This window comes from Lytechinus pictus, chromosome 4, assembly GCF_037042905.1.
Source record: "Lytechinus pictus isolate F3 Inbred chromosome 4, Lp3.0, whole genome shotgun sequence".
In the NCBI taxonomy this organism is placed as follows: domain Eukaryota; kingdom Metazoa; phylum Echinodermata; class Echinoidea; order Temnopleuroida; family Toxopneustidae; genus Lytechinus; species Lytechinus pictus.
In genome coordinates this window covers 9,582,219-9,608,300 of record NC_087248.1, presented here as the reverse complement: position 1 = coordinate 9,608,300, position 26,082 = coordinate 9,582,219, and the positions used below count along the sequence as shown (strand labels likewise).

Below are 26,082 nucleotides of genomic sequence, written 5' to 3'. Positions count from 1 at the left end.
TGTCACATCCCCACTTTCCTTTTTCTTACGTTACTACACGAAATCACAATTGCTCCATTTGTTCACACTTGTGTGAATGATATGTCTCCCTTATAATGAAATAAATTGCAGCAATATATATACAATGCCCCAAATCAGTTGTAAATCCATCTTTTTAGTTCTTGGTAGAAAAAATTGAATAAACCTAATTTCATATCATAAAATACAAATGTAGCTTTGTTATTTCTTGTCCGATTTTGATCAAATTTTCAGTGCTTTGTTTGTCTGATTTTTCTTGATATGCATAAATCATATTATTTCAGCCTGGAGTACCCCTTTAAGGCCCTCGAATCTTTTTAGTCTCTCTTTCGCTTTATTACGTCCAGATATAACATGTTAAATTAGATCAAATCGGTATGTCCTAAATTATATCCCGTGATCTATCAGAGAATGTCGATTTATTTTATGAAGGAATGTTGATTTGACAAACTGTAGGCTTAGGAGAAGAGCATCCAGCATCGTGCATTCCACCTGTTACCATGTACAGTGATCCACAATCTGAGCTGGGATCGTCAGGTTCACCTGTGTCCCAATCTGAAAAGAGATAGAGAAAATAACATAAATGATTCTTTCTCGGGATGAAATATCACAGAGGCTAAGTGCGCGGCGCCCTCTTGAATTTAGCGGGGGTTGTCATGCTGATTTTTGTTCCAATCTGAAAAAATAGAGAAAAGAACATAAACGATTCTTTCTTACTCCTGAGACGCCCTCGAAATGCACCTCGAGCGGGCTTGTCAGGATAACGTGCTATACAGGGCAGGAGAGGTGGTCTTGCACGATTTTCTAAGAACTTTTCTTTCCTCTCTCCTTTATTTCCTAACTGATATAGATTCAACAAAGAAATTATTCTGCTTTGAAAAAAAAAGGAAAGCAAATTTACAAGGCAAGAATAGTCAAAACTGACTAGTTTGCCTATTCAAAATAACAACAACAACAACAACTTTCTCGGGATGAAATACTAGTATCACAGAGGCTAAGTGCGCGGCGCCCTCTTGCGTTGGATGACGCCGACAGGTAAATAATAATAAAGGTGGAGTGAAAGAAAGAAAGAAAAGTACAAATATATTGATAATAGATTTAGGAACAATTAACAGTAGGAAGAATTGAATAAAGGTGTCTTAAAGGAAGAGTGAACTGTGTGTGGTCTCTCTTTGACTGTGTGTTATAAAAACATAGTCTTAAAATATACGTTTTCAGATATCTACTAATACTACAGAGAGTAAATTGACCTATAATTGTATATGTATAGAGAAACTTAACTGTTTTGAGAGGACAAGTAATTGTTTTGCTACTTGGTAACACAATTATTGTGGAATTTAATGTATTGAGTAGTAAATTAGCATGTTATTCAAGTGTGTCTATATTACTAGAATACACTAGCATTATGGATCAGGAAACTGGCCAGGTATGAATAGTTGAGGACTCGAGATGGTGCTATTGGTTCGTATCTGCTTTAATGTAACGTTTAAATGTGTCAATGTGTGAAGGTGCCACAGGCCTAATTACAACAGGAAGGCAAAAGATATTAATTCGACACAACCCATTCAAATTTTTAAAAATTTGATATTGCTAATTGACAAAAGTGTATGTACTAGTATATGATTGATCATCTAACACTGATTATAGGGAGGGCAACTACTGAACTTCCTTTGCCCAAATTAGGACGAAATATTGATGACTTTGGAACTATTCTTTGACTGGCGGAAGAATTATGGGTACTTTACAGTTGTTTTGGGTGTGAATTTGATCTTCATAAATGCCGATTTTTTTTTCAAAATGAGCTGGCAAAGTTACCCTATTCTGGTCAGATATGGAATGTCTGATATATCCTATGCACTGGTAGTAAACATTTAACCCTTCAATTTCATTTCTTTTTAACAGTACAATTTTTAACACACTAGTTACTATTTTAACGCGCGTGATCCCTATACGACACCAAGTTTGCCTGCTTTCACGAAGTCATCATTATTTTACAGTGATTGCCTGACTCTCCATGGAGAACACTACCTTTTACACAGGCAATATGAAGTTGGTACCCATTTGTAATTACAAACTATAGAAATAATTGCAAAAATTTTGTGACAAATTTTTGGATGACGTAAAGCTGGTGATATGATAAACTCCAGCGGCGGATCCCGAAATTCATTGCTGGGGGACACCAAATTCCAATTAAGCTACTTGGAAAATAATGAGAAATAAAGTGCATATAATTCCCTTGCGGCTGGTGTGTGTCGGCTTAGACAGTCGTGATCCCAGTCATACCATGCGTCACTGGCGTATTGATGGGGAAGGGGGTTGGGGCGCTTGCCACCCCCCCCAAAAAAAAAAAAACGTCCACGACCAAGAAATAAAGAAGGGGAAGGGGAAGAAAGAAAAGGAAAGAAGAAATATGATATTTCCTAAATATTATGTCAAACTCTGTCCCAAAATTATAGATTTTCAATTAAAAACAATATTTTCCGTCCCTTGCTACTGTTTAGAAGTTTTGCCCAATATGCCATATTCTGTCCCCTCAAAATCTTCGTCTCTTTACGTCCCTGACATGGGTTTCAATGAAGATAGGTTATAGAACGTAGCAGGATCTGCTTAGGAATACCAGACCCTAACCGTTCCCCGAATCGTCACGGATATCATGAAATAATACAAATCTAGACTCACTATGTTATCAGGCTCCACCCCCCCCCCAAAAAAAAGGGGGTACAAAGACGGACGTGGGAGGGGTGGGAGCATTGACAAAATATTGGTACTCAGGTATTTTTCGCCTGTAGGTATTATACCTGTTTCCCATTTTCACGATTTGCCCCACGATTAAAACGGTGATCTTAGATTTTGTAGATCGTAGTGATCGTATCAGATCCTATTACATCGTAGATCTTTTTAGTTGTGGCAATCGTAATGATCGCTGAAAAAAAACTGAATGGTTCAAAAATTCTCATGATCAGGTGGCGTTCGTGTTGGATCGCAGGACAGTTGAAACGAGAATACCTAGTTCCCACTTTCACGATTAACATGATTAAAACTGTGCTTTTAATCGTGGATCGTATCAGGTCATATCAGATCGTATCAGATCATATCAGATCGGTTGTGGCAATCGTATTGATCGTAGAAAATTTTTAAATGGTCCAAAAAAATTTGCGATTATAGTTACGAAAGGCCAATCGTCGCGTTCGCAATGGATCGCACGACAGTTAGAATAAGGAATGATAATTTACCCCCACCAAGGATAAGGGTGATGATAAGCCTAGAAATATGCCCCTTTTCTCATTTTTAAATTTCTAACTCCAGAAACTGCCCCTTTTTTCTGACTTTGATGTTGGTTTGTTTTTCTTCCTGAATCTCAGCCACGATATACGTACTGTTGAATGCGAATTAAGTTTAGTGACAACCCCCCCCCCCCCCACCTCCCTCTCCGGGCGTTATGACATTGTGAAGCGTCGTCCACTTTCCGAGTTAAACCAGAATCATTTACGAACTCAGCTGCCTGAAACGAAAAAAAAGTTTTATTGGACTTCTTGAATGAATCAGTTGTTGGGGATTGTTTTAATGTGAGATGGAGTTTGTTCTAGTCCATCGAGGATGCAACAGTGAAGGCTGGGTTATTAAGAGATTTGTATACCGAAAGAAGTAGCTTAAAAGTAATCCGGTGTCTAATAGGGAGCCAGTGCAGTTATGTAGCAGGGGTTCAGAATGCCGCCCGTCTTGTTTTAGAAGTCCGCTAGCGCATTCTGTGGGCGCTGGCTGGAGACCATCTAATTGGGCTGCTAGCTGATACTGAAGAAAAAATGTTGTAAAAATGAATACGAGAAAGGATAATATCTACTTGATTTACACCACTTGGTATACATGGTTAAATGAACTTTGTACAAACCAAATTTTAATTTTGACAAAGTAAAAACAAGAAAAAATAATGTAAGTAAACGACGTGGAAACTAAACTGGGAGTTGTGACGTGCGCCTGTAATCCAAGCTACGTGGGGAAGTTACAAATTGATGCGGAGGTTCGAGGTCCGAGCCTTTGTCACGTCTTTCGGATGGTGACGTTAATGGCCGGCACCAGATAAATCATATATGTTATACGTCTGTAAAATATCAATCACACATACAAAAGAACTGCATGGGCATTCGACTATATAAGATTATGAGATTTACAAATTGTGTATTAGAAGAAGTGATGTGCACTGCATACCAAACGGCAGTTGATAGGAGACCATTGGACTATCTCGGAATTTAACCAACCGATTGTAGGTCAAGTGAAAAACCCTTCTAACATGTCCAAAGTACTTACTTCTATATGAACTGGTTGTACCCAGACCGTCCCTGATGCACACCCATGTCCCCTCGACGTCAATGTCGTTACAATTCATCCAAGGTGAACCGCCGGATACATGGCGTTCCAGAAGATCAAACTCTTCATCGCTCTCTATGAACAACAGGGATGGTTTAATCCTTTCCCCGTTATCGAGTGATACCTCGGGTAAATTTGAACAGAAGTATCTAGCACTCTGCCAGCTCCATATGGCTTGAGCGATTAGAAAGCATTTGGTCATCCCGTAAACCCATCCATCTGGACATATACCTAAATTATCTGATTTGATATTAAAAAAATAAACAGAAAAACAGGTATTGATATTTCAATGATGATTTTCAATGATGATTCCAAGATTTTCGGTCTTGTATACTTTTAAACCATGGAAGGATTCAAACAAAAAAGAATGCATCAACCATTGTAACAAATAATGAAACCCACGAATTAAATATCAGGTTAGATTCCAGACGATAAAACACATATATAGGCCCTTTTAAGTAACGGAATCAGATGTTAATTTATTCGGATGCCATTTTAAAAAGGTATGCATTACAAACCTATAGGTATGGGCCGGATACATAATAAGTAGCTATTTGGGTTTCTAATCTTTTGTGAGCCTTGTGCTTGAATCGGTATGGGTGTTTCCATTTACTAACACCCCGATGTCTGACAACCCTTTTCCCCATTCACTTTTGAAAAAGTAGTGAATATTCATTAGTGTCTCATGTATTTTGCACCAAAAAGAGGCGTGGCAAACTTCGGCTTTTATGATATTTTATTGCTATTGAATATCCATTATTAGCCATCAACGCTTCTTCGTGTGAGGGCAAGAATGGGAAACTAAACAGGGTCTTGCCCAGCGATCTACCGACCTTGCCTGGCCGCGCGCGCGCGCGGGATGCGCATGCCAAGGGCAAGGCTGGCCGCCCAGCCGCCTGGCTGGTTACGGTTAACGGGCGGTTTATGCCCATATAGCAAGCGACGACGAACCACGATGACTTGAAAACGAATAAGTTCGACCCTGTTACTGCCACAAACTTGGTTATGACTGAGAACAAATATTTGTCAGATTCATACATTTAAACATCCCAGGATCGAAAACCATACCTCAGAGATCATTAATTACTCATTTCTAAAATTCTCGCTAAAAGTTTAACGAGCATTATTATTTTTAGAAAAAAGTTTATCGTTTTCTTCGCGTAATGAACATGATGAAAAGGGACCAATCAGCGAAACGAACATCGTTGATGGCCAATGGAACATGTTCAATAACACGCCTCTTTTTTATGAAAATACATGATGCACTAATGAATAGGGGAAGGTGGGGTAAGTTGTGACAGTTTTTGCATGTTAGAATTTATATGATTTATAATCTTGTAGAAATAAGTACCTTGCCTTAAAATTAAATTCTTTTGAAATATTTTTCACCTATATATAACTTCCTACCCCCACACTGAAAGTCATTGTCACCTTTGCAAAAAGAGATGTCAAATGGCTCAACTTGCCCCATCTGCGGAATAAGTTTGAGCCACCTTCTGGGGTAAGTTGAGCCACAAAAACTTGTACAAAATGTATGGGGGAAGAACCAGCATGCTAATTTTTTCATTTAAAGTCTTTTCACTTGCTCATTCTCTATAAATACTAACATCCTCTAAAAGGAAAAGGACAGTCATGTAAATTTGCTCCTTTCAGCCTGCATATCAATGGATTTTATAGGTTTTTTTTTAAATAAATACATTACCATAAGAATTACCATGGCTCAACTTGCCCCATGTTGTCGGTCTCAACTTACCCCAGTCCGAACCTAATGCGATAATTTCGTATCCTTACATTTCTTATGCATCCATCAAACAGACTATGACAAGAATGAAGATCCATACCTGGACTAACAATGTTGTTCTTATGTCTTTATTTAATTTAAAGACGTGTGTTTGTGTGTATTATCTATTTCACACTCTTTTTTACTTTCTTGACTGAAATTTGTATTTTCCCTCTAAAAAGTACTTTTTGTTTCAAAGTTGAAAGCAATGTGATGGGGTAAGGGGTTATGCTATGGGTCATCAATACATGACAGCACCACAATGTCAGACTCATTCATTGTTGGCCTGTGGCTGGTGGATCATCTTGCCCCTCTGTTCAACTTACCCCGCCCTCCCCTGCTAGTATTCTTTACGTGTACAAAAGTGAATGGGGAAAAGGGGTGACGAATAGGGGTGTTAGAGGTGTCAGTACATGGAAACACAATCGGCATGCATTAACATATTTTGATTGTGGGGAAACCTTTGTAGCACAGTGTTCTATCATGCCACACATAGCCCGGTTAGTAGCACCAGCGGGAAAATTTTCTCTGCTTTATACTACCAGAGTCAAACAGCCCTTTATGCAGCTAGGAATAGATTTCTTTTTAAGATTTAATTATATTCTTTCAGATGACTCTTTTTTTTTTCATTTTGCGAATGCACCAGGCACCGAGCAATTTGTACCGCCACGCTAAGTTTGGAGGCACACATACGGACCCCGTTCGATTTTCATTTCTACGGCGTGTGAGGTCCCATTATTCCCTAATTCGTTTGAATAAAAATATCACACTTGGGAAGATGCCCCACTATTAGATTGTACTGCGGGTCTGAATCAAATGCGATAAGACCACTCAGATATACTGATGAAATAAGTAAATAAAGAAATAAATTAACATTATTTTATTTATATTAACTAGATAGTGCCAGAGAATTGATTTGGAAATTGGGAACATACATCTCTCGCAGTGTACTCCTTCGTAGGCTGCCACACACACGCAGCTATATCCATCAAGCTCTTCCACACAGGTACCTCCATTGAGACATGTATGCGAGTGGCAAGCTGAAAGATAATGACATAAATTTATTATTATCATGACAATTGTCGAGGGATTGTGGGCAGTCTGGTTCATTTAAATGTGGGCTTACCTCTCCAAGTGTGAACCAAGCGGATTGTTGTTCCCATATCTGATAAAATATGCCCACAGTCATGACAGTAGTAGTATTAGGAAGACAAATTATTGATAACAAGAGAAATAATAATGAATCGGCGATGATGATAATAGCAATCTTATAATGATAATGAAGATGACAACTTCCATAATTCCTTTTCAGATGATCCTTATCATTACTATTATTATCATTTTAGTATCATTATTCTTATTATTGTCATTATTATTCTTTTTATTATCATCATTGGCAGGGTCCATTGTCAACAGATCCTGCTATTGTGATCTTGGTTAAGATCCCCACCCCTCCTAAAATGCACACACACGCACCCTCACACACACACACGCACACCCCCCCCCACACACATATATATATATATATATCCGTCTTATGAATTTTCATGAGTATTCAAGATAAGTGACGATTTGTCTATTCGTGATCATGTGACAAACTGTAATCGCTGCAAATAGCTCCATATAGTTTTCTTCTATCTCCGTATATTTTTCGATATACTTTCATGGGGAGAACTGCGAATGCTCATGCTCGATATGTTCCCAAACGTCATGAACGTTGAACTAGGTTCGGCAGCGTTAGAATTGATCTAGATTAGTAAAACCTCAGCAAGGACTAGGTCTACAAGTTAAAGAGGGATATATTATATAGAAATATATACGATGATATACGATATATACGATAATGAAGATGTCTGAATGTGGGCGAATCACCCCCTTCTTTAATTAAAAAGATTGATGAGTTACACCGTTGAGTTGTCGATTACCTGGCTGCGTGCAGTACAGGTTGACTTTGTCTCTCAGTTCTTTTGGAGTTCTGACGTCATATTCAAGATGATCACGTGGTAGATACTTGGGAACCAGTTTCAGAGTTTCTCCTGTTTGTTCAGAGATACCATAAGGACAGGGGGCATCGGGTTGAACGGAGGGACATGATCCCACTCCGTCAGTACCTGTTACAAACAGATTCATGATCATGATTCATTTTTATTCATATCCACAAGAAATAATTCAAAATAAATGTAACAAACATTCCTTGCAATGTCATAACTTAGAATAAACAAGGTGCACAATGCATAAATTTGTATTTTGATTAATATACAGTATATAAACTACAGTTAACCATGGGATTCTGTAAAACAGCAATGATCGTTCTCTGATTAGACTGAATGACATTTAGACCAAAATACCACGGACCTTTACTGGTTTTTAGCGCCATTCTTGGTCACGTGTTTGACAGAAATTATGATAAATCATTACTTTAATTAGTTATAAATCTAAAAATGTTAGAGATGTATAACTAATTAGGATGTCTTTGAAAGTTAAATTCAGTTTTGAAATTCACATGAATTTCAAAATGAAATTAAAGTTTCAAAGTCATGCTTCTGTGTGAAGTCAAACACGTTATCCATTTATTTTTACCTCTGACTTTGAACCTGCAAATTAGAGACAGCAAAAAATATTTCCAAATGATAGCTGACTAAACATGATAATGTTTTATAACTGTTGAATTACTAAATCCTTAATATTTTTGATTTGCAACTAATTAAAGTCAAGATTTGTCATAGTTTCGGTCGCACACGTGACCAAGAATGGCCTTTAACAGAAATGATTAGTAGCCGATATTGTTCAATTGTCCGTGGACCATATTAGTATTGGGTACTCAATGTATTCATTCAGTTCATCACACAATGACATTTAATACAAGATGTAACAAATTTAATAAACTCAAAGGGTGTTTACATTGACCGACATAGATTCATAAAAATATACTGCATTATTGTATACAATTGACATCATAATTGTATATGACATTGGAGAATCAGGATTTAACTTTTATGTTGATCATACCAGGCGAAAAAATAGAGAATTGAATATGGGTATTGGACCGGGTGCCAATGGAGTTGACTAAATACATCGTCACGAATACTGTTTCAATTCAAACAAACTCTACAGTAGGCATACAGACCAAGAGTTTGGGGCCACCAGCCTCGGACAAACTTTCAGGTTATCAAAAACAACCTTTGTTTTAAATATATTCAAATTGTATGCATACCTGTCAATTTTAAAGGTTTGCATAAAATTTGAATATGAAAACCAACTGGGATTCACATAAGTGCAGTCGAAATCAGTTGGAAACATGCTTGTGTAATATAATGGAACTATCATAGCCTATTAATTTGCTTATATGCAGAATGCAGTGTTATGTATGATAATCTTTTAAATTTGAGGGTGGCCCCAAACTTTTGACCTGTACTGTACATGAAAGTAAAATAAACCATATTAAACCTATATAGTCATGTCTACATTTTCTGTAATCTAATCTCATACAGGGGCGTCGCTAGGCCTTTTCCAGGGGGGGGGTGTAAAGGCCTTGAATACCGACAAATGTCGGTACCGATTACCGACATCCGACGACCATCAGTCATGGTAGAGTTACCGATTCTCCTCAGTCACATTTTCTTTAGGGGCAGATCCAGCTTAACCAAGGTTAAGTTTTTGAAATGCTGTCATGACTTCAAAAGTATATAAACCTAGTTCATTATACTTAGACATAAGGGTAATAGTATATCACTGAAGATCCTGCCTGAGTTTCAGGTCACATGATTAAGGTCAAAGGTCACTTAGGGTAAACAAACTTTGGCCATGTTGGGGTTATTTGAGGAATTGTCATAACTTTAAAAGTTTATGAATCTAGTGCATGAAACTCGGACATAAGAGCAACCATGTATCCCTGAATATCATGCGCGAGTTTCAGGTCACATGACCAAGGTCAAAGGTCACTTATGGTCAACGAACTTTGGCCATGTTGAGGGTATTTGAGGAATTATCATAACTTTGAAATTTTATGGGTCTAGTTCATCAAACTTGGACATATGAGCTTCAACTATCCTTCAACATCCTTTGCTAGTTTCAGGTCACATGATTAAAGCCAAAGGTCATTTAAGGTCAACAACCTTTGGTAATGTTTGGGGTATTTGTGGAAACGTCATCATAACTTTAAAAGTTTATGGATCTAGTTCATGAAACTTGGATATAAGAGCAGCAATGTATCCCTGAATACCCTGTGCGCGTTTCAGGAACATGGCCAAAATCAAAGGTCATTTAGAGGTCAATGAACCCAGGCCGTGTTGGGAGGATGTGTTGAATCGGCATCATAACTTAGACAGTTTAGGGATCTAGCTCATAAAACATCGATATTAGGGTAATCAAGTATGAATAATTGTTTGCGCATGTCTTAGGTCACATGATCATGACCAAAGGTCATTTTGGGTCAATGGACATATTTTATTATCATAATCTCTTTTCAATTGCAGCACTGCTGCTATATCGAATTGCATAATGCAGGCGAGACTACCAGAGGCGTTCCGCTTGGTTTTTGTCTCGCCTGCAGGGCAGAGCGAGACTATAGGCACTGCTTTTCCGACGGCGACGGCGGCGGCGGCGTCAACATCAAATCTTAACCTAAGGTTAAGTATTTGAAATGACATCATAACTTAAAAAGTATATGAACCTAGTTCATGAAATTTAGCCATAAAGTTAATCAAGTATTACTGACCATCCTGCCTGAGTTTCAGGTCACATGACCAAGGTCAAATGTAATTTAGGGTTAATGAACGTAGACCATATTGGGAGAATTATTTTCAAAATCTTAACCGAAGGTTAAGTTTTTGAAATGACATCATAACTTAAAAAGTATATGGACCTAGTTCATGAAACTTCGACATAAGGTTGAGCAGGTATTAGTAAAGATCCTGCTCGAGTTTCAGGTCACATGATCAAGGTCAAAGGTCACTTAGGGTCGATGAACTTTGGCCAAGTTGGGGGTATTTGTTGAATTACTATCATAACTTTGAAAAATTAAGGAACTAGTTCATGAAACTTGGACATAAGGTTAATGTATTAGTGAACATCCTGTCTGGGTTTCAGTTCACATGACCAAGGTCAAAGGTCATTTAGGGTCAATGAACTTTGGCCAAGTTGGGGGTATTTGTTGAATTACTATCATAACTTTGAAAATTTATGGATCTAGTTCATGAATTTTGGACATTAGGTTAATCGAGTATCACTGAATATCCTGTGCGAGTTTCAGGACCATGGTCAATGGTCATTTTAGGTCAATGAACTAGGGCCGTGTTGGGGGTATTTGTTAAATTACCATCATAACTTTGAAAATTGACGGATCTAGTTCATAATTGGACATAAGAGTAATCAAGTATCACTAAACATCCTGTACGAGTTTCAGGTCACATAACCATGGTCAAAGGTCATTTAAGGCCAATGAACTTTGGCCGTGTTGGGGGTATTTGTTGAATTACCATCCTAACTCTGAAAGTTTATGGATCTAGTTCATAAAACTTGGGATATAAGATTAATCAAGTATCACTGAACATCCCCTGTGAGTTTCAGGTCACAAAACCGAGGTCAAAGGTCAGTTCAGGTCAAACTTAGGCCATGTTGGGGTAAGTGTTGAATTGCCATCATAACTTTGAAAGTTTATGGATAGAGTGAATGAAATGTGGACATGGGTGTAGTTGACAAGTCTTAAGTCACCGTTCAAATGCCATTTATGGTCAATGAACGTGATATTATGTCATTATATGAATGGTATTTTTGTGAATGATTATTTTATATTAAATCGCGTAATGCAGGCGAGACTGCCAGAGGCGTTCCACTTGTTTAAATGTTAGGGTCCTTTTAACTAAATTCTCATCTTAGAAACAAGAAAAGGTATTTCGTGTGGCCAGAATATCAAATACCATGCGAGTGCGAAGCGCGAGCTCAATTTTTTTTTAATATATATTTAGATCAAAGAATTCAACATTTTGAGCAGCGTTTGTTTTCTTTTTAGGGACAGGTGTGAAATGATTTGTCTATTGATATACTGAAGGTAGCGTATAAATCATTTTCAACTTTCGGAGAAAATGACATTTCATTGATTTTTCACCATACGATGTGTAAGAAACCTACTCGCATATGACGTCACTAATCAAATAATTGAAATTTTGATATTTTTTTATTCTTTGATGGATTTTTCTCAAACCATCGTCAGTATTTGTTATTATTTTTTTCTACTACTTTTATATATGATAAGCTTTTTTTCAGGGTGAACTTCCCCTTTAACTGTATTTGATAAAAGCATAGCATCATCCAAGCGTGAATTAGTTAAATGGTTTCACTGCTGCCATGGAAACCATAATTATCGAAGATATTCTAATAAATACATTTATTAGGCCAGAAAGCCTATATGATATTGCGACAGTAGATACAAATTTCGTGTGTAGACAGGTTATAATTCATAGCATTCAGAGGATTATAAAATGTGTTGGTATTATTATTACACTATTGCCCATCTCCAACTGCCACCGGGACTCCGAACTAAAAACTACGGTGACAGAATCCTCAGTTATAGCCCCCAGGCTTTGGGATAGTATCTATACTGATGTATGAAATCCCTTCTTAAACCCCACCTATTGTTTTTTTTTTTTTCATTTCACAAATTTCTACTTTTTTGTGAAGATATATTCATCCAAAAATCAGTTTGTCATGAAAAATATTAATATGTAAAAGAAATATATAAAAAAGTATCTTTCAAAATCCACATACAATAATACAACCGTCTTCCTTGTGATTATGATTATGAGGATGGCAGATTAAAAAAAGAAGTATACTCACCGTGAAGCAACCACCAGAGGAGGAAGAATCCAGTTTGTACCTTTAAAATGTCGACACACTTCGAGTAGAAAATAGAAAAAACCTAATATGAAATTTTAGTAGAAAATCAGTAATTGGTCGATATACCAATGAATTTTCAAACTTCTTGTTAACAAAGATATTGCATTGGGGTGGATTGATGCAATCGGATGGTAATGCGAATGGGGGGGGGGGGAGAAATTTCGCCTGTTCCGAAAAATTGAAAGTGGTTTCGGGACTGCGACATCAGTTCTGAAAAATGAGTATAGATTATTTGTATGCGAGGAGCGAGTCCGAGCGAGAAAAATTCGTTATTTTCACAATGGATAATTTTGGTCAAGTGATGATCAGAATATTCACATTCATCATGTTCTTTAAACAAAAAAAAACGAATTTAAGGAAGTTTATTACATGACAACGGAGGAGCTGCTCGCATATGACGTCACAAATTAAAAAACCTAAAAAGTCGTAATTATTTCATTCTTCGACGAATTTTCATCGAACTTTCTCTAATATTTTTCCACATCTTTTTTTTTACATTCATCAAAATAAACTTAACCTCAGGGTAAAATAACGCTTCAAAAGTACACACCACATAAAGTTCCTTCAGCAAAAGATATATCCACTTTGCTTTACTCAATGTCAGGTGAGATACATTGGGACGTTGGTGACATGAATTAATATTTTCAAACGCTCTGCTTTGCAAAGGCCTTTGTGATTCTGCTGCATTATTTATTTTAGAGCCCTTAGAAACTTCCTAAAAAGTAAGTAATGAGCGCTATAAGCAAGTATAATCAACAATAATGATAATGAATATTACATAGATTAGGCCTACTAATTAATAAAAAAAATTCTTATTTAAATTTTGAGTATGATGACCACTGAGTAGCTCGGATATTAAAGGGAAATGGAAAGATGTATTTAGAAGATTAAGAACAATAAGACAAAGCGGTAAGTGAAAGTGTGAATTTATAAAAGTTGTACAAATTTTAAGTCCCTATATATCTGGAGACTTCAAATTGGCCACATTGGTGATGTCATGGTGAAATAGGATAAGGACTACTCTTAATTTCTTTTGTTCCAATACAAAAAATTGCTAAAGAAAATAATGACAATATTTTTTTTAAAAAGGTTTACGCCATAAAACATCTATCTTCCATGATGATTTAGATAAAATGATGTCTGTGATACTGTTTGATCAAGACCCCCATCGGGATGTTTGCTTATGAGAAAACGAAAAGTCCCTGAAGTACACAGGCTATGGGAACGTTATTCCTACCTCTTGTTAAAATTTACCACCAAATTGCCATTTTGAAGTTTACATGGTAATCTAATATCTTACATGTACATCCAGTCGACTATTATTCTTATTTCTTGTCCAATTTCGTTTGAACTTTCAACATTTTGTTGGTTTCTTCTCTACCAAGGTTGGATTCCCCTTGATATAAGTGCAAGCGAAGCGAGTAAAGAAGTATATGACATTGAAATTACTGTATAACGTAAATTAAAAGGGTCTTAAGAATGTGACCTTAAAGACCCTAAAACTAAATTTGAGACTAATGTACGAAATCCTGATGTGATGAGTGAGCCTTGTAAAGTTGATAGGTTTGTCCTTAATAAGTTTACCATTTTTATTTCAAATCTGCAGTAAAATTTATTTGATATTGATTAAATAAACAGAACTGAATGAAAAGGGATCACTTTTCACATTACTATTTTAGATTGATGATAGTGATAATTAAATAATGATTGAATCGACGTAAATTCGGATCTTCATAGTAAATTTGCCATGTTGTGATAAAACATGTATGTCTGAACGATTGGCAGTACCAATGTCATCCCTTGAAAAGAGGACAATTTAATTAAAAACATACCCCGGACTTCAGTTCGCACCCATCACTGTAAAAAAAAATATTGAGTAAAATTTAACCAGCACGAGATTAATTATAGGTGTCCAACCAAGTTGGGGCAGTATGTTACCCAATGCGGGAAGCAAATTGTCAAGCAAGGTTAAAAAATACGCAGCAATTACTTTAGAATGGGCAAAATTTTCATCACACTGGATAAATAAAAATGCCAAAAGAAATGCCCAATGTTAGTTGGACGAATAATTACCCTCATGAAGCATTTTTATCAAATGTGTAATAGAGTCCATATGAATTAAAAGTAAAAAAAAATTAAAACTTATTCAAGAATAGTAAAGCATACCATTGTAATCAAATTCGTCAAAGCTACTTAGTTGACAATATGGTCCAATGCGGATCCTTAGAATGGTAGGTATTCGTAAAAAGGTACTCGTAAAGGTACTCGTAAAGGTCTATTATCGTCCGAGAGTTCCGTGGGAGAAGAGGTATCTGCTTTTGATTTCCTTGTATATACATGGTGATGTATTGTATTAATACGAGAGTAATTGCACTGTATTGACGCGCGTGCATTGAGGTTATAGCGTATTGGATGCACAGTCGACATCTAAAAGGGGAAGTTTACCCTGACAAAAAGTTAATTGTAAAAATAGCAGAATAAAGAAAAAAATATCGGTGAAGGTTTGAAGAAAATCCATCAAAGGTATTTAGAAAAATTATTAGAATTTTATGAATTTAAAAAATCAGTGAAATTTCTTTTTTTCTTAATAATTGAAAGTGAATTTTACTGTATCTTCAGTCGGTCTTTATCTATGATGGATTTTCTTCAATCCTTAATTTCGTCAGAATTTTCTTTATTATCATTATTATTATTATTAAGTTTTCGCGTAACATCATAATGCAGCATAAAGTCGTATTTGTTATGTCAGTCTATCAATGCCCATTAAATTCTGAGCAATTTGATACCTGGTTCAACCTTTTACAATCGATAATAAGAGAATGCGCGTCCATACAGTTTGCAACACGCGCGCGTGCAATCTCTCACAATAGGTCATAAATGGCAAAAATATGCTTACATAAAATTCACTGTAGCTCATCAGAAAGAACGGGGATCCCTATTTTTTTTCATGGTTCGATTGATTATGAACCCTAGATATGATTTCATATCTGCATATACTGACCAGAAAAGGAACTTGGTAAGGACTGCATTATTTTAGTGACTCATGCGAAGGATACACATCTCACCAATCGAATAATGCAGGTGCAAGCGCGGGCTCAAAGTTTGTGATATTTAAAACTGAAAACTAGATATTCTAAGCATTTTTCGTAACCAGGAAGTCAACGAGTACCTTACTAAACAATAATTGATGCGAGCGCGAAGCGCAAGGCAAAAGTATTTGCGATTTTCTAACCTATAATGTATGAGGTTTAACTTAAAAAGGGCAATTCATTTTTAAAAGGGGTACAATTCTTTTTTAAAGAAGACACTTTCCATTTTGAAAGAAGAGCATTTTCCTGTGAGGATTTTTTTTTGGGAGGGGCGAGTGGCCCCTGCCCTCCCCCTTCCGCCACCCCTGATTTGTGTACAAAACAAAAGGAGAGTCTTTCACATAATCAGCCGTTTTTAAGCACGTTTGCCAAGTTAAGGATCCTCTCTTATTTTATAACTGGTTTTGATGAAACTATTTGTATATTGAACCCCTCATTTTACTCTTTCCTCCCAAATCGATCCTCTCATTGGATTTTTCTTTCATTTAAGCCTGATAAATTCAGTTGACAAGATCAAATATTTTACACTTTAAGTTACGTTTGGTTGTTTGGATGGTAACTGTTACCTTCTTTCTTTTTTTCTCGTATCATAGGGTGCTAGTGTCCCATCTGATCGCATTCATCATTTTTCTACTGGACTCGAACTGATTCAAGCATTAACGAATGGCCAGGTAAGGACAACAAATTATTAGTACAAACAGTACTCCCCAATGCTGCAGTCACATTTCCCCGATAGTTTTGATTGCCGCTTATAAAAGAATCAGAGTGAATCACTCTAATACAACCGATACCTTGACTAGAACATACACACACACGCCGGGGCACACACTCACACACCACAAATGATCTTAACAACTTTTCATTTTCGCTTTTCAATACCATCAAGGTCGATGTAGCCTTTGCTATTAAGCTGCCCCAACTCGAAGCCGGATTCCAGCGCCTCACGCCAAACGACTTCGCGAATAATTGCTACCTGGATGGAGCCGGTATGATGACCCGAAAGGACAACACAGAGTTTTTGACCTGGTGGAACGATGCATTTGGACGTCTGGTTGGAACGCCTACTTATGACGAAATCTGCACGAAACTCAAGACTGTACATGGTAAGTCGCATGCAATCTGAACTTCAATGCAGTCGTTTTCTGGCAAGCTGATTCTTCCCTTTTAAATACTTCATTGTCAAATGTTATAAATACCATGCACATATTTCAGAGTGAGGGAATAGCTAATGAATTAAGGCTAATGTTCAAAGAGATTGAACGGGAGATTGAGTGTAACAGTACAGGAAGGCGGACAAAACAGGCACTTTATTGTGCCAAATCGTCTGCATGTATAAAGGATCATTAAAGGGATGGTCCGGGCTGAAAATATTTATAACTCAATAAATAGAGTAAAATTCACAAAGAAAAATGCTGAAAATTTCATCAAAATCGGGTAACAAATAACGAAGTTATTGAATTTTAAAGTTTATCAATATTTTGTGAAAACAGTTATATGCACATTGTCTTAAATATTCATTAGGTGGGCTGATGATATCACATCCCCACTTTCTTTTTTCTTAAGTTATTACATGAAATCTTAAATGTTTCATTTTTTCATACATTTGTAAATGGAGGTCTCCGTTATGATGAAATAAATTGCGGCAATAAATAACTAATGCACTTAATCAGTTGTCTTAATTTCATATAATACAATACAAAAGAACAAGTGGAGATATGACACCATCAGCCCAACTAATCATGATGACATGCCTAGAATAGTTTCACGGGAATAATGCAAATATTTAGAATTCGATAACTTCGTTATTTGTTATCCGATTTTGATCAAATTGTCAGCATTTTGCTTTGTGAATTTTATTCTATTTATTTAGATGGAAATATTTTCAGCCCGGAGCATCCCTTTAACCAATGTATGACCTTCACTGAGGGTGATAGAAGTGTTCTTGCAAGTTCTATAAGTTATATGTCGGGGCCTTTATATCAGTTCCTTAACCAATAATAATCTTAATTATAATTTCTTTAAAATATGTATTACAACTTGTCCAGTCGATACATAAGAGGGTAATTCAGAATGTCAGTTTTAAAATAATTTAATTTGAATAAGAACTGTATATGTCCATGAGCAATGCCCACCACATTATTTTAATAACGTCGTATATTCCTCGTGATTACACAGTCAGGGTTATTTTGTGATTGATTTGATATAAAGGTTTAATAATGATTAATGGATATATTCCGACAATTTAAAAAGTGATGTCAATTAAGTTCCTGGCGTTGTTATTCCTGGCGTGGTCATGATGGTTCTGAATTTCTGAAATTTCTCTATCTCTCTCATGATTTCTCCGCCAATTTCAGGACACAAACCCGGATCTGGGGCCAGAGATGTCTGTATCGGATACTAGAAACCCATTGATTCATCACCGTCATGTCTTTGAAGCTTCCCGATCGGTCAACGGATGCTTTTGTGACTAAGAAATTGACTATTGAACCATTCAATTCTGAGGTCTCGTCGGTCCTTCAATTTTTACGACTGCTTTCGGGTTGTGGTAGCTAGCGTTGTGGTGACAACGACAACATGACCCAGGTCAAATTGGTCACGCGATTCTTTTCAGTATAAGTAAGGAGAGTACCTCTTCGTCCTAAAAATCGAAATACTTTATTCGCAGGAAGAAAAAATTAATCCAACGACACATTCATAAGTTTTCAACTGTCACAGAAGTATTCATCGTCCAAAACGAAAGTTCCTTAAAGGACAAGTCCACCCCATCAAAAGGTTGATTTGAATAAAAACAGACAAATCAAACAAGCACAACACTGAACATTTCATCAAAATCTGATGTAAAATAAGAAAGTTGTGAAAATAGCAAAATAGCTATATGCACATCCAGGTCAGTATGCAAATGAGGGAACTGACGACATCACTCACTTTTTTTGGTATTTTATTATATGAAATATGAAATATTGTAATTTTCTCCCTCATGTCCTGTGAAACCAAGTTTTATTTCGCCCTGAACATGTAGAATTACCATTGGTTAACATTATACGGTTCAGTGAAGTTGGTCCTTATTGTCAAATCTGTAAAAATTGAAATATAGTAAAATTCAACAATAAAAAACAAAAAATAGTGAGTGAAGGACGTATTTGATTCTTTCATTTGCACGTGACTAAATTGTGCATATGACTATTTTGTGAAAAATAAACAAAACTTTAAAATGTCATAACTTTCTTATTTTACATCCGACTTTGATGAATTTTTCAGCATTATGCTTGTCTGGCTTTTCTCTATTGATTCAAATCAACATTTTTCTGAGCTGGACTTGACCTTAATGAAACTTTTACTACAGATCGATTGCTGTCTGAACTTGAGTCTTCCGCTGTGAATTGAAACGAATTTACTGCGGGTCTGACAAGATCTCATACGAGAAAGAGGCAAATCAGTGTACATCGACGATTGCTGTTTGAACCCGAATCTTCCGCTTTAACAATATATGATTGTAACGGAATTTACTTTAACTCTGCATTGAAATAAATGTCAAGGGAGATTTAAAAAAAGATCGTAATGACACCAGGCCCTCGTTGCACAATGTCTCGTGAGTGACAGTATCATTAAGTCTAAAATAAGATTGATTGTACATAATAATCAATATAGTCTGTTTTAAATATCAGTCGTATAATCAATCGCTAAGCAATGTCTTGCAGGACATACTGGTCCTTATAATTATATTTCTTATAAAATGTATTAATGTATATACTTTCTGAGTGTAGTATAAAGTTACATGGCGGATAAGATTGGTATATTATCATGTTTGAACTCTATACACAGGTCTACAAAAGATAATATTGTTCCTGATATGTAGTAGACCGTTTCCATATTGGAGTTGTGTAATGAATCGACTTACCCTTATAAATAGGCTGTATTGGTAGAAAACTATAAATTATACATCAGGAATCCGGTTTATTAGTCGCAAAATTATATTATTTTTATTTTTATTTTTTGCGAGATATACACTGTGAAATGGAACAAATGTCGTATTTCTTGAAATTATATGTTTCGACATAATTTCTTTTTAAATCAAGAGGGCGTCCAAAATATCAATTACAAGTCTTTCAACATTGATTGATGAAATCTTTATTGTCACAAAAGGGATACATGATCTCCTGTGGAAATAATTCATCGATCATTGGATATTTTTTTTAATGAAATTTATAGCAACACTCCCAAAAAGTTAGAAAGAGAGAGAGAGAAAGAGGGGGGGGGGCTGTAGAGAGTGACGTTAGTGAGGTTTCCATAAGGCAATATTTATTAGGTAAGTACCCTTTTTGTAATTATACAAGGATATCTGTTGCGTTTATTTTAACTTCGAGAAAATAGCTTGAATCATGGACCTATTACATGCTTGAATGAATGAACAATGATAATAATAATAATAATAATAAAAATAATGATACATTTAAATGAACAGGGACGTGTTTTGAAGTGAGCATGCTTTTTATTCAGCCTAATAATTGTTCAGAGTCTTTTGAATACAGATTACATGTAAAGGTAAGTAAATGGTTAAGAGTAATCTTTTCCATAATGCAGAAACATGTGATGCAACAGGACAGTACAGTGTAAAGTTAAAAGGAGTAGAAAGAGCAATTAAAATTGGGGGTGAATGTAGATATCGGTATGTCGATAATAAATCGGTCCGTCACGCGACGATGACGAATACTGCAACAAAATTGTAAATAGCCCTTCATGACAATGCAGTCATTGTCGAAATTTGCAATTATTCATCAGCTCGGAATCTTAAGACGATCAGTTGTCCAGGTTCACCAATCTTCGACAAAGACCTTTGAGCTGTTCATTGTGATTTGCGAAAACTCGCTATTATTAAGAGAGTTGTACATCAGACGGTTGCCTATGCACGAGGCAGAGCTCCACGAAATTTGCATTTGTTTTATAATCTTTGTCTTTTTTTACCATTTTTGTATTCAAATCGATGTTATGTTAATTTTGTAAATTATACGAATGTATTTTTTAAAGTGCCGAATAAATAAATTCATGCAACAAAAAACTAATTCTAAACAAGATAAATCTTCCTTTCATCAGGTGCTCTTTTACTTGTGTTGGGGTGTAATAACGTTTGGTTATCAAGTGTCTCCTTTACTCGAATGACATAAGGGGTAAATAGAGGTAGATAGGGTAGGAGGGGAGGTGAGAGGGTATGTGTGGGTGCGTCACCGTGCGTGTGTGTGTGAGAGAAAGAGAGAGGCAGAGATGGGGAGTGAGGGAGAGAGAGAGAGATAGAAACATGTCTCTCCATTAGCAGATAATTTTATTTTGTACCCTTCTCCTAATTTCGGACAGGGGGTTTCCATACCAGTTCTTTAATTTGAACAACATGGGGGGGGGTAGAATCGATATGAGAGGTGAGAAGTTAAGTGAATGGGACTGAGGGGAAAGAACTAAGAGTGATAAAAAAGGAAAGATAAGAAAATAGAGAGATAGAGACATGTCTCCCTATAAGCTGATAATTTCAGTTCGTATCCTTCTCTCCTTGACGACAGGGATTTTCATACAGTTCTTACATATGAACGACGCGAGGACAGGCGATAGAAGCGATAGGCATGTTAAGAGAAGAGAAAAGGGAGGAATAGCGAGAGAGATATATTTCTCCCGATTAGCCGACAAATTTCAGCTCCTACCAATGGGAGGCAGTGTGTACAGGGCCTTTAGGCCCGACATACACTGTAAGTGCACCCATTTCTAATCGGAAGAAAAGAGAGCGTCATTTGTCCACCATATCCATGTAGGGGCACCACTAGAATATTTTGTTAGGGTGAGGTGGGGAGATGATCAAGAGGTGATGTCCTTTTTTTCTCTCGATTGATTTATAGAGACGATGTAGAGTTTAACGGCCCAGATATCTACTTTTTGTACTCTTCCTTATTTTATTTCTTCATTATCTCACTCTTTTTCTTAATTCACCCTTTTCCTACTTGTTCGCTCCTTGAAAAATTATAGGGGCGCTTACCCCCTCCCCCCCCCCCCCTGTGTCCGTGGCAAAAGTACCGAAGGTACAGGGGAAGCATCCACAAACCAGGTCATGCCTCAATAAACTGACAGAGTCATTGTCCGAAATATTTCCTTTTGTGTTTATTGGTACAAATACCAGCCGCACGCGCACATGCTGAAAATGGTTGATTTGATTTATCAAAGAAGGAAGAGTGTAAAGGCTTGAGGTAACCCGCTCGCCAGCATGATTCAATGAGCGAGCTTTGAACGAGTTAGCCAAGTGACTCGGCACTAGATATCGGCGATTTGTAGGCAACCACATTTGCTATAATGGATTGACCTGTCGCTGATGTCCAGCTTTCATATTGTAAGTATATTATTCAAGACATTTTACCGCCTTTTATATTCATCAATCATCCTAGAAAGCTGTTTTATGTAGGAAGGTAATGTCAAAGACGTAATACTGTGATCATGCATGGTTGCAGGTTCTTGTCCACTGCAACAACCCTGCCTATGGAGAATCTACATGTAGTTATATGCAGTAAACACACATTTTAAAAATTATTCGAAATATCACATTTGTAACCCGAAATACCTTTTAATTAACTATGGGGCCATTTTGTTTTTATTCACCAGAGCGCTCAACAAGTTTAATTTTGAGCATAGTTTTGTGTTGGACCTTTATAGGTGGAAAGTATAGTTGGTCTGAATTGTTACCAAACACTCTCTCTCTTTAATTTAGATTACTTTAAAACCAAGTTGTATGATGAATAGCTGTAATACAAATTGACAGTGAAAAATCAAGCATTTATCCCCAAGAGGAAGAGAAAATAAGCCATACAACTTTCTTTCACCACACAGGGAGTGCTAACAGAGAACAAGGTTATGTAATAACCTTGTACATTGGATGAGTGCTTTAGAATATCGTCTTTGTAACAAAAAGATCAATGTTCTTTTTTTAAATTATAACCCTTAATGTTATTTCATTCACCAAAGCACTAACAAACCTGTGATTCCGGCATTATTTTGTGCGGCCCTCTGTTGATTGAAAGTATTAAAAAAAATGTAGCCCATAAGCCCTCGTCTTCGGTTTTCTCATTTGCAAACCAGTCAGAGTGTGAATATGACCAATTTGTGAAATTAAGCGAAATAAAATATTTCATAACGTTCTCTTTTGACATCCTATTTTTTTAATAGTGTTAACATGGTTAAGCTAACCACCACCAAATGTATGCTACATGTACGTCTTACCCAAGGAGAGAGGGCTAGTAAATTTATTTATAGTAAAAAGCTGGAACAAATTTAAGCCTTTGCTGCATTCGTTGGTGTAGACTACCTGGGACTTCGGAATAAAGATAGCTATTCGTGCAGCAGAGAAGTTTGCGATTGACTTGCAGCCCGGCCCCGGGAGCCCGGCCCGACCAGCATCAAACGAACGTTACATCTTGCCCAGAGTCAGGTCAAACATCGTTCATATTACCAGCAATCGAGCGATCGAAGGTGAACAAGAACAGAGGGTGATTTTGAAGATGATGATCTTTGTGACAACGACCTTTGTACATGCCCCCCAAAAAAATACTTTGCGCTCTTGCATTTCAATCTCTGCAAATGTGAAGCAGTGCACACTTTGATTAATTTTGTATCTAGGTCTAGATCTAGATTTCTTAATTGAGTCGATGAATAATGTGACTCATGACTTACTCCGGACTTACTGCATCTTAAATTCATACGCCTTGTAAAAATTAATGTGGTGGTTTCTATTTTCATAACTCAAGAATGAAAGATTAACTGATTTAATAGGACTTTGTTGTATAATTTGAGATGTTCCTATGAGCTTTAAAATGCTAGTCCCAGGAAACAATATTTACGAATCTATTAATGCTCTATTAAAAAAATCATAAAATTGCTAGGGTAGCTAAACAGCGCATACATTCGAAATTCCGACGCTTCGTTATTCGGAAGGTTCGAATATTCCGAAGGTTCGTTATTCCGAAGGTTCGTAATTCCGAAGGATCGTAAATTCGAAGGTTCGTTATTCCGAAAACGAAATAAGGTTCGTGATTCCGAAGGGTCGTTAGTACCAAAACGAAATAAAGTTCGTTATTCCGAAAGTTCGTTAGTACGAAAACGAAATAAGGTTCGTAATTCCGAAGGTTCGTTAGTCCGAAAAAGAAATGACGTTCGTAATTCCGAAGGTTCGTTAGTCCGAAAACGAAATGAGGTTCGTAATTCCGAAAGTTCGTTAGTCCGAAAACGGAATGAGGTTCGTAATTCCGAACGTTCGTTAGTCCGAAAACAAAATGAGGTTCGTAATTCCGAAGGTTCGTTAGTCCGAAAACGAAATGAGGCTCGTTAATCCGAAGGTCCGCGCTCGAATAAATTAGTTAGCCCCATACGTGTCTTGTTCATAATCACAAACATTGCTCAGAATGTTCAATTTTTAGGACTAACTTCCTGAAATTTCTAAAAAAAAAATTCAACTTTTTAGCCCTCCAAAGGCCTTTTATTGAATCAAATAATATCACAATATACAAAAGCAAACATTATTACACAATAAATGATCTCAAACAATAATAATACTTAAACATTTCTCTCAAGTAAATAAAGAATGAAGTGACATCCATTTAGTATTAAATTTGTTAAACAAACCCGATATAGAACCTCTCATCTTCATAATATTGAATCATTTTTTTATTTGCATATGTAAACACTGGTTTTTTACTATTTAACTTTTGAAAAAATAAATGCTGTTTGATTATACATACCAAACAATTCAATGCATCATTTCTTTTCTCATCAAAACCAAAAATTACATTTTTCAATCTAAACTTAACATGTGCCTGAGAACCATTATTAATCCAATTTTCTGTTTTCTTCCAAATTTCTTTACTAAATTTACATTCATAAAAAAGTGTGCAATATCTTCCAACTCCCTATTACAAAATGAACATTTTTCATTTTTAACAATCTTCATCTTATATAATTGTTCAGAAATAATATTCATTTAATATCTTATACTGGAAATATCTCAAACCAATATCTGAAGTAAAACGAAATATCATAAATATGGTATTTTTCCCATTTTTTATATAATCAGGATGGTCATCTAAATACCGATCCCATTTTGAACATATTAAAGGAACAAATTTGTTTTTTCCAAGCAAAGTTTTATAGATATATTGACATCTTTTTTCTGTCATGTACTAATATTTTAATATGTGAAGGTATCAAAGGATTTTCTATATTTTTTTCACAAGTTTCGACATTTACTCGATATCGATACTTTATTGTTTGTCTTATAGAAAAATGAGACAAATAATTTACTTTGAAACCAAATTTTTGTTCACATTCATCATGAGTAAGTAAATTTCCTTTATCATCAATCAAGTCATCAATAAATCTAATCCCCTTTTCATACCATGATTGAAAATATGCAGACTTATTCCCTTTTTGAATAGCATTGTTTCTCCACAAAGGATAGGTAAGCCCATTATTATTCCCCGCTTGAATTACCAAAAACATAGCATGAAATACGTCTTTCCAAAATGCAACTTCATGAGATAATGACAGAAAATATTCATCCCCAAACTCTAATACAAATGGCTTAGTTAAAAATGATTTCATCAGATGAAAGACGTCATCACATTTGCCTAAGATCATTCTCCGAATCCATTTAAGCTTTAATGACATATAAAAAAAAAATCAATTTTTATAATCAATTTCTATAAAATCGATTTCTATCAAAATCAATTTCTAAATTTTTTTGTTCGCTTCTCGCGTTCGCATTATTCAATCAGGGATTATGATATACAATTATCTTGTTTTTCAGAATAAAGCTAAGATGTAACTACCCCTTCAAAGAAAAAAAAAACTCTTTAAGCAGCCGATGGGGGAAAATTTCAAAGAAATCCCCCACCCCCCTTATTGGAGAAAGCTCGA

At 36.1% G+C, this 26,082-nt stretch overlaps 1 protein-coding gene across 1 annotated transcript; it reads left to right on the top strand.

Annotated features, from left to right (window-relative positions):
* Positions 1 to 15,270: 15,270 nt before the first annotated feature.
* On the top strand, positions 15,271 to 21,222 carry LOC135153970 (uncharacterized). Its single transcript, XM_064098960.1, has 4 exons — positions 15,271 to 15,288; positions 16,740 to 16,817; positions 17,033 to 17,249; positions 18,501 to 21,222. The coding sequence occupies exons 1-4, from the start codon at positions 15,271 to 15,273 to the stop codon at positions 18,545 to 18,547; spliced, it is 360 nt and encodes a 119-aa protein (XP_063955030.1). The 3' UTR covers positions 18,548 to 21,222.
* The last annotated feature ends 4,860 nt before the right edge of the window (positions 21,223 to 26,082 follow it).